Below are 10614 nucleotides of genomic sequence, written 5' to 3' on the forward strand. Positions count from 1 at the left end.
TAAATATATCAAAATAATAAAAATAAAATCTTAATATATTGGTAGGATAAGTAGCCCAACGTGTTGGGTTTCACTTAGCTTGTACTCACTGACTAATTTATTAAGTTTCTGCCTTTAGTTTTAGTTCTTAGCTAATCTATTAATTAATCCCAACCCTAACACCAGCGTCGAAAGATTTTTTTGGTTTTTGCCTATGTAAGCAGAAGGACATTGTAGTAATTTGAAACATCACAAAGTCCCCCTCTTCTTCTTGCTCTTAACACCTATTTATACCCTATATTTTTTGTTTTCCTCCCATTACCTTCCCTTCCCTTTGTCAGAGGCTTACTAAACTATAAATCAATATCAATCCAAACACGGCCCTAGGGTTTTCTCCACCTCACCCCCTCAAAAACCCTAGCTCTAACCCGCACCACTGTCACACATAATCATAAAAGATCTCTTAAATCACAATCAGGTAAGCTACTTCTGATAACCCTTTAAAGAAAAAGGCTCAGACTTTGGTATTGGGCTCTCTTTAGAACTCCCAGAACCCTAAAAAAGCAATCAAATTCTGCTGGGTTTTGATTCTTGAACCGTTTTTAATCATGGATGATGTTGAGAAAGCGATACTTATAAGTTTTGAAGAATCGGGCGCTATAGATTCAGCTCTAAAATCACAAGCACTCTCTTTCTGTCAACAAATTAAGGAAACCCCAACTGTATGCCGTATTTGCATTGAGAAGTTATGCTTTTGCAACCTTGTTCAGGTTCAATTTTGGTGTTTGCAGACTTTACATGAGGTTATTAGGGTTAAATATGCTATGTTGAGCTTAGAAGAGAAGGATTTCATTAGGAAATCTGTGTTTTCTATGTGTTGTTTTGAGGTTATTGATGATAAGAATAACAATGCTGTTAGGATTTTAGAGGGTGCCCCTGCATTTATAAAGAATAAGCTTGCGCAGGTTTTTGTCACTTTGGTTTATTTTGATTACCCTTTAATTTGGTCTTCGGTGTTTGTTGATTTTTTGCCTCATTTGAGGAAAGGGGCGGTGGTTATTGATATGTTCTGTAGGATTTTGAATGCTTTGGATGATGAATTGATTAGTTTAGATTACCCACGGACACCCGAGGAGATGGGGGTTGCGGGGCGGGTTAAGGATGCTATAAGGCAGCAATGCATTGCGCAGATAGTGAATGTTTGGTATGAAATTGTTTCTATGTATCGGAATTCTGATCTGGACCTTTGCTCTAGTGTGTTAGAATCAATGAGGAGGTATATTTCATGGATTGATATTGGGTTGATTGTGAATGATGCATTCATTCCATTATTATTTCAGCTGATTTTAGTTAGTGGGGGATCTGACCAACTTCAGGGTGCTGCTGCGGGGTGTGTTTTGGCAGTGGTTTCCAAGCGGATGGATCATCAATCAAAGTTAGCAATATTGCAGAATCTTCAGATAAATAGGGTTTTTGGGTTGGTAACTGGAGATATTGACTCAGAGTTGGTGTCAAAAGTAGCTGCATTGATTACAGGGTATGCCGTTGAGGTTTTGGAGTGTTATAAACGGGTTAATACGGAAGATGCTAAGGGTGTTTCTCTGGAGCTTTTGAATGAAGTTTTGCCATCTGTTTTTTATGTAATGCAGAACTGTGAGGTGGACAACACATTTAGTATTGTGCAGTTTCTCTCTTGTTATGTTGCCACTATGAAGAGCCTTTCTCCATTGAGAGAGAAACAACTGCATCATGTGGGGAAGATGTTGGAAGTTATTTGTGCACAAATTCGTTACGATCCTATCTACCGTGAAAATCTTGATATGCTGGATAAGATTGGGAGAGAGGAGGAAGAAAAGATGGTGGAATTTAGAAAGGACCTATTTGTGTTGTTACGAAGTGTGGCTCGTGTGGCACCGGATGTTACTCAAATGTTTATCAGAAACTCTTTAGTCAGTTGTATCTCATCTGTGTCAGAAAGAAATGTTGAAGAGGTAGAAGCTTCTCTTTCTCTTTTGTATGCACTTGGAGAGTCATTAAGTGATGAAGCCATAAAAACTGGAAGTGGACTGTTGAGCGAATTGGTGCCAACCCTCATTTCGACTAGGTTTCAGTGCCATTTTAATAGGTTAGTTGCACTTGTGTATTTGGAGACTATAACTAGATATATCAAGTTTGTCCAGGAGCATACTGTGTATGTCCCCATGGTTTTGACTGCATTTCTGGATGAGAGAGGAATTCACCACCCAAACTTCCATGTGAGGCGTAGAGCTAGTTATCTGTTCATGAGGGTTGTGAAATTGCTAAAAGCAAAGCTTGTTCCTTTCATAGAGTCAATTTTGCAGGTAGTAAGCAAACCATCTTCTTTTTTTATGGCAATCAATTGTCTATAACACTTGTTCTTATAGATACTATTCAATTTTGATATCTTGATATTCTTGAATTGACAGAGCCTCCAAGATACAGTAACTCGGTTTACATCTCTGAATCATACATCAAATGATTTTTCAGGATCTGAAGATGGTAGCCACATCTTTGAGGTACTCCAACCATGCTTTGTGTTCTCTTCTTAAATTCTCTCAACTTTTGGTTTTGAATACACATACATGTTCAGACATGCATTGCATATCGACATACAGGTAAATATATTTTTTTAGTTTGTATGAAATTTCCAGAGTGTGATGGTTCCTTGGTTTCTTCTGATATATGTGGATACAATTTACAGGCAATTGGTCTCTTAATTGGGATGGAAGATGTACCATCTGAAAAGCAATCTGATTATCTATCTTCACTGCTCACTCCTCTTTGCCGTCAGGTTATGGTTAAATTTGAAGTTTCCTAAAACATTTATTTACCTTTCCTTTCCCCTGCTCATTTTTTGAATTGGGTTTACATTTACTTATCTAAAACTGTTGTTAGAATGTCTTCTGAAGAGCTTCCTCGAACATGCATCCTATGCCTAATGGCATTTTTACTGATTTTCTTATACATGCTTCTGAAGTATTCTTGTTTGATCCAGGTGGAAACATTACTCATAAATGCCAATGCACTGAGTCCGGAAGAATCTCCAGCGAAAATTGCTAATATTCAGCAAGTAATCATGGCAATTAATGCACTCAGCAAGGTTCTTTTTTCCCTTTGGCTTTCTAAATTCTATTTCATGCTCAGTTTTCCCTTCATTAAGAAAATGTTTTTATTTCATGTTAATTGGTTGTTGGCGATGGGGAGGATATTCTTTAATCTCTTGTAATTAATTGACAACACTTAATCACATGAAATTTTTGCACATTAGGCTTCCTCATTTTGGTGATTATATTTTTTGTCATTGCACTAGGATACAAACTTAGCATGTTTCTCTTGACAGAATTTTGTGATTCTTTGTTGGAATCTTAATTTCAAAGAGATGCAATGTCTCAAGAAAATTTCCTTTTCTGACACAGGGTTTTAGTGAGCGTCTGGTAACTGCGAGTCGCCCTGCAATAGGTGTCATGTTTAAGAAGGTGGGTATTTCAGATCGTTTGTTTTTGTTTCTTGAGCCACATGCTATCTGTGGGTTGGTCACCTTTTGCAAAATCCAGTGAGTTCATGAACCCCTCTGTACGATTTAACATGATTGTCTTCATCATTTTTATGATTAAGTACTTTTAAGTCAGGCATGATATCTTGCTTATGGCTGTGTTGATATATTTTTCCTCCATGCCTCAGCATGGTGGACTGCTTGCATAATTATTCATTTACCTCAATCCATCATCTGTTTCATTCCTTTGTTCTTTGAATTCCTAATTTAGGTCTTCTACATTTTTAATTATTGCAATATTGATGGTGATAAATTGAGAATGAAATGTTGCTTTGCATATTGATAGATGCTAGGATATGCTAGAAACAACTGTAGAAAAAGCTAGAACAGAAATTCTGTCATTGCTTCTCTTTTCTTTGTGATGAGGTTTTATTTTCTCTTTGTGATCCAGACATTGGATGTTCTCCTCCAAATACTTGTTGTTTTTCCAAAGATAGAGCCTTTACGGAACAAGGTAAGAATGGGATATGAGGCCATGGAAGTACTTTAATTTGATATTTTGTTGGCTTTGCATATTGCCTAAAGCTAGCATTCATTGTATTCAGGTTACGTCCTTCATTCATCGTATGGTAGATACTTTAGGTGCATCTGTATTTCCATTCCTTCCCAAGGCATTGGGACAATTGCTTGCAGAAAGTGAGGTAAAATAAACAATTCCCATTTTACCAGTCTACAATCTCCACTCTTACATCTAATAGTGATGGTTTTTTTTTCCTGTTTTGTTGATTACCATTATTTTTATTTTTATGTAATCCTGAATGCTCTTTGGATGGAATGAGATTTGATTATTTTCCTGGCTTATTTGTTCTATGGTTGATGTCCTGGGGCAGGAGCAATACCTGATTGTGAGCCCACATCAAGTTTAGGAGGGGGATGAGTTTTATTGGGGATTTTTACATGCAGATCTGTTATGGTCATTCCCTAGGACTGTGTGGAATGTTATTCTAGAATAGAAAATCTCCATATATTTTTTATTCTTGTCACTTTAAGTTTTACCAATTGACAACTGGAATTGCTATATGTCAAGATATTTGACCCATTAAGAAGGAATTTGGCCTTGCTTTACTGAACTAGTACGAAAATAATGATTTTGATAATATCAGGTACAAGTTGGTGCAGGACTGGTTTGAGTTTTTATTGTACAAGTGTTTTATGTTGGATTTGGGCTTGGACATTCTGGGAATGAAATGTCTAGATTAAAGAAGATAGGGATTGGGGTTTGGAAATTGAGTTGGAATGAGTGAAAAACTAATGCTGTCATTGCTAAAAATATTGCAATTGTACTTATTGAAATACTACATAGCTATACAGAGAGAGGGGGGCTAGTGTTCCACAGCGAGAGATTAATAGATATTCCTAGTGTGATGCTCTCTCACTCATGCAAAAGTGAGATCCATAGTTATCATGGTGCATCCTACTTTTATATGAGTAGAAAGCACTATATCAGGAGTACCTAATAATTTCCTAGTGCAATAAAGACTTAGGTTCCTAAATAAGTGAACACTACTGTTCAATCTAGGAAAAGAGAACCTAAACAAGAAGCTATAAGTATTTTTAAAGATAACTAAAGTAAAAATCTTGACCTATGAATATTCTAGGAAATCTAAAATTATCAAAATACCCCTGCAAATCTGAAATTACAAGATATTCCTGAGTTATGGAATCAAACAAAACCACATAAAGGTAATTTGTTCATTTCCCACAACACAAGCTGCTGCATTTTGGGGAAATTTATGTTTTGTAGCAGTGGTTAGGATGTTAATTTACTCTCTACTTTCAGCCTGCATGAGTATGGTAGAGTGACAAAAGGAAATGATCCCATCATGTAACTTTGATTGAAAGCATTAAATGGTTAAAGTTTAGATTGTTGGGCTCCCCTGGATGTGAGACAGCAGTTATTTTTGTTACAAGGGTTCTAGCGTGCTTTGTCCTTTCAGCAATTCCATAAAGGTATAGCCATGGCCACGTATTTTTTGATGGTGTGTTCGGATAAAAGTTACACAATTAAACCTTTCTTGCCATCCCCAAGGATGCTAATATGTTCGAGCACTTGTAATCTTGTGCTGGAATGAAATGTTAGCTTTCTCCTTGTGCAACGGCAGAGCCTGAATAATTTTTGTGGTCGTTGTGCATTTTATCATTTTTAAACAAAACATGCATTTTTTCATATTAGGTTTTAGCGCATTTTTTTTCTTTATCATATGTACTAGTACATTCTTAAAACCAAAAAAAGAAAAAGAAGAGAGAATAAATATATAAAAGAATAATGAATTTCTTGTTTGATTTAGAGCAACATTTGGAAGTGGAACCTCATATAAGTAAGTGATTGAAAATAACACATTAGATGGTGGCTGAAAGAAAAAAGGAAAAGAAAAAAGAAACGAGTAATAGAACTTTGGGTAAAAAGTAGTTTTTATTTCAGGTAAGTTTTACCGAGAAAGTTGAAAAGGAAAGTTTAAGCATAATCAACTAGATTTTTTCTTAACACCATAAACAGAAATAATTTCTCAAAAAGAAAAGAATGCAAGAGATATAAGAATATTATTTTCAATATTGAAAGAGAAACCTTGTGGTGAGAGAGAAAATATGAAAGGTGTGGACGGATAATATTGCATTTTCACTATTTTTGCACCAGTTTTAATAATGGCTCATTGCTGTATGCTATGGAAAAAATCTCCTCTTATAATCTAATTAAAAAAAGAAGGTGCTTTCATAATGGTTTAACAGTTCTAAACACGTGTAAGCAGACACCTTATTTCTTGCTGCAAGTTCCTTTTTCTTAGGCGCTTGTTGTTATTCTGGTTTCTAGTCACAGTTTTTCTTGTACATGAACTGTAAAAAACCACCATCTGGCTTTTTAGTGCTTGCCTTCGGAATTTACTCAGATTCAACTTCTTTATGATAACATTAGACAAAAGTGATGGTTTTTTCCTGGATTTGATGTGGGAAAGCTGTAAGGAACTCTACATGGACATCTTTTGGAACCATGTAAACCGCATGAAAATGTTCATTGCATTAAATTGGTTTGCATTTTCTCTTGTGACATGAATGCCTGATTCTAGATTTTGTTTTATTGTAGCCAAAGGAAATGGTTGGTTTTCTTGTTCTACTCAATCAGCTTATATGCAAATTCAGCACCTCGGTGCATGACATAGTGGAGGAAGTTTTTCCTGCTATTGCTGGTAGAATATTTAGTCTTATCCCAACTGAACCATTTCCTTTAGGACATGGAACCAATTCTGAGGTATGGAAATTCTATCTATAGATATTTATCAATCCCTTGGGTGTAGTTAACATTCTCCTTCCAAGGGTCTCTCTTTAAAGCAAATGATGAATGTATTTTTAGCTTCATTATATTAATTTTCCAGACATTGTTCAAGTTTTGGTTCTTAGAGTTTACATGTTATCTTATGTGTGCCTGGATGGTAACTTTCCTGTCTGTTGCAAGAGTATAAATTTGTGTGAAATTATGCTGCTATCCAATATTACTTCTACTTTTGTTTGCATCACATGTTTCATGTAATATTTCATCACGGTGAAAGCATGCTCGATGGTGAAGTCATCATAATAGTTGGCAATTCAATTTTTTTTCATCACAGTGAAAGCATGCTCAATGCACTTTGCAAATCTTGATTGACATACTATTTCAAATAAACTGAAAGTTGTTTTTCATTTAAAGTATCCTAGGCAAAATTCTTTATCTAAAGGTTATGCTCTGAACTATCTTGAACAAGGACCTGTTGACTTGGTTTGCAGGAAATTCGTGAATTACAAGAACTCCAAAAAACATTGTACACATTTCTTCATGTGATAACTGCACATGATCTATCTTCAGTCTTCCTTTCACCTAAGAGTAGAGACTACTTGGATAAGATGATGCAGTTGCTACTTCAGTCAGCTTGCCATCACGAGGATATTCTTGTGAGGAAGGTGCGTCTGATACATCATTTTGTCCATTGAAGGTTTGGATTGTTGATATATTTGCACTGTCGTGAACTCAAGGTATCATTTTATCCCTCTGTAATTCAGGCATGTGTGCAGATATTCATTAGATTAATTAAAGACTGGTGTACAAGACCTGATGTTGAAGCAAAGGTTTGTCATCCTCCCTCAAAGATCCTGTTCTTAGTGGCTTTTATGTTGAGGATTTTTTTTCTTTGCTCTAATGGAATTGAATATTCAGGTACCTGGTTTCCGAAGCTTTATAATCGATGGCTTTGCTAAGAACTGTTGTTTTTACAGCGCACTTGACAAATCCTTTGAGTTTCATGATGCAAACACTGTAAGAACTGTATAATAGATTTTGATACCAGTGCTGTTTTTGTTCCCCCCCCCCACCCCCTAAAAACAAAGCTATAAAGATGCACTTTATCAGTCCTCCTATTTTTCCCACTGCATCTCATACTGTTTTCTGTGCCAAGTTGTTGACCATCATCCCCATCTCATTCTTATTAGTTTAATAATTGGATGTTAAATATTGCCTGTTGAAAATTTTCTGGCCTAGTTCTTGATACATGTTTTTGAAGTTGCTGTTCTGATTCTGTCTGACAGCTCATTCTGTTTGGAGAAATTGTACTTGCTCAGAAGGTTATGTACGAGAAGTTTGGTGATGGTTTTCTTATTCATTTTGTAACAAATTGCTTTACTACTGCACATTGCCCTCAAGATGTAGCTGTACAATATTGCCAGAAGTTGCAGGTAACAAAATAGTGCAACATATCTTACTAAGTTGTTGGATGTGTGTGTAAGTGCATTTTGTCCAACCAAATATAAATCATGGGATCTGTCCATCTATTATGGTTGCTTGAGTTTTGGTTTTCCTGTGTTTTTCAAATCATATTTTATTCTAGCAGTTGTCTAGGGAAAGATTATATCCATTTTTTGCTTATACTTTATAAATTTGACCAAACTTTGGTCCGATTGGGAATTGTTCTCCAAACTTTCTAGCAACATGATAAGTTTAGTCATATGAAATCTTCCAACTTGATATAAATATGTGACATCATTATGCACCCAAAGGTGAGCCCTTCCCTGGTGCTAAATCCCTGTGCAGAATTCCCACCCTGAATTTCTTAGTGCAGATGTTTGGGTTTCGATGCATCGTGGACAGAGATAGAGCCACTTTAAGTCCATGATCTTGGAATTAATGATTTCATCAAGTGCAATTTACTGAATATTTTGATGTAGGAATGGGAATAGAAAGGTTATAGTTTTATAGGGAGAGAAGGGAATGATAACTGGTGGTAAGGTATTATTTTCTAATTCCTTGGATGTATGGAAGTTTGAAACATGATCTAACTTTCCTTGTTTGGTTGAAAATGGAAGGGGGTGTATACTTATATATTTGTATCTTTCATCCGTGGAGATTGGATTAGATTGAAGTGTAATGATAGAAACACAAGTCGAAGATTGTAAACTCAATTCCCTTTAACACTTGAACTTTGGCTGTTGGGTTTTAAGCATTTGAGTGGATTGAGGGGCTGTGGCAAAACCCTCCTATCCTTTCTTTCTCCTTTAAAATAAAGCCCCTTTTAGGCAAAGCTCGAAGGGTTTGATCTCCCCTTTTCCTTTCCCTAATTCTCAAAACCTTTTAATCCAAACCTAGTATCAAGCGTGTAAGATTGAGAAAGGATTGAGGTTTTGGTTATTTAAGCTCTTAAATAGATTTTGTTATTGAAATTTCATGTTTCTTTTGTCAGGGAAATTTTTCTGTTATGTAATGAAAGTTTCAGGTTCCTGGAGATGCTTGTTTGACACATAGTTTGTTTGAAGGAAGCATTTGGGGTTTTACATATCTTTGCTTTATATTTCAATGAATTAGGCTTCCATGTTGAATGCAGCTACATGTATCACCAAAAACTGACATGTCTAAATGGGTGTAGAAATAATCAAATATGGTTTAATTTCTCCAATTCTGCTTTGTGCTTTTGATGTTTGTATGTGCAGGGTAATGATATGAAGGCATTGAGATCATTCTACCAGTCAGTCATTGAGAATTTACGACTGCGACAGCAACAGAACGGAAACCTTGTTTTCAGATAGCAAGAATTAGTACGATTTTTATGGAAACCAAAAGTCGTTGTTTTGCCCAATTGTTCTGTGATATATATTTTTTTGCAACAATCCAATTCCGTTTCACTGAAGGTGTGTAAAACTTGGCTATCTGCTGGTTGTTATCTTGCTTGGAGCATGTTCTTTGGTATGTGTTGCTCTTACACAATTTAATGTGCAGGTTCTTCATGTAAATAGAACGTAGAGTTTATTGCATGGACAACGAGGTATTTTATGAACTGAACTCCTTTTTATGGCGGTCTGGTGTAGATTGATTATTGCTTTTTGGAATTGATTTTTGTGGAGTAACTGATTTGATCTCACTTCGTTGCAGTTGTATATTTCCGGCAACAGTTTCTTTATCTTGAATAAGCTGGTTTGGAAGAGCAGCTTATGTTTTTTGGGTGGATGTATGTAGTCAAAAGTTAGCTGTCTAGGTATTTAAAAGAAATGGCAAGAGTTTTTGAAGGGCCATATTTAGCAGGGGGGAAAAATGAAAAGAAATTTTGTTTGGGATTATGCCGTGTTTTGTTATTTATTTCATTCTCATTTATTCCAATCGAGTGCCTGTGATGCTCTTTCCGCATTGGGGAGAAGAGTGGCAGAATTTTCGTTGTTTAGAATTTTGGGAATCAGAAAATAAAACGTTTGCTTATAAATTACTGGCTGTCTTGTTTTTTCTAGAAGCAGTTTTTTCTGTTGTTTTTCTCGCAATCAAGGGCGCATTACTTTTACTGATTACTCTTATCTTGTTTTCCATTTTGTCCTTATCGAGAATCGCTAGTATTAGCAATCGAATTTCTAACCCCAGAATCCTGCCCCATATGAAACTTCAGTAGACTGGATTTGTCAGTCACAGGTTGGTGTATTGTTGAAAGGTATATGGTTTTGGTCCTCTGCGTGATGAGGGTGGTTGGAACAAGTTTTAAAACTTTTCAATGAAATCTAGCAGCATGATCACTGTTGTTGATAATTTTGCCTTTTGACTGACGACAAGAATACGCTTAGCA

At 35.9% G+C, this 10614-nt stretch overlaps 1 protein-coding gene across 1 annotated transcript; it reads left to right on the forward strand.

Moving 5' to 3' along the window:
- Positions 1-272: 272 nt before the first annotated feature.
- On the forward strand, positions 273-10266 carry LOC133701696 (exportin-T-like). Its single transcript, XM_062125721.1, has 15 exons — positions 273-2321; positions 2427-2516; positions 2702-2791; positions 2996-3100; positions 3417-3476; positions 3945-4007; positions 4099-4194; positions 6633-6797; positions 7310-7483; positions 7583-7648; positions 7737-7835; positions 8105-8251; positions 9500-9697; positions 9786-9831; positions 9939-10266. Exons 1-13 carry the CDS (start codon positions 588-590, stop codon positions 9593-9595), a joined length of 2985 nt encoding a protein of 994 aa, XP_061981705.1. The 5' UTR covers positions 273-587; the 3' UTR covers positions 9596-9697; positions 9786-9831; positions 9939-10266.
- Positions 10267-10614: the final 348 nt, after the last annotated feature.

The sequence above is a fragment of the Populus nigra genome, chromosome 8 (genome assembly GCF_951802175.1).
Source record: "Populus nigra chromosome 8, ddPopNigr1.1, whole genome shotgun sequence".
In the NCBI taxonomy this organism is placed as follows: domain Eukaryota; kingdom Viridiplantae; phylum Streptophyta; class Magnoliopsida; order Malpighiales; family Salicaceae; genus Populus; species Populus nigra.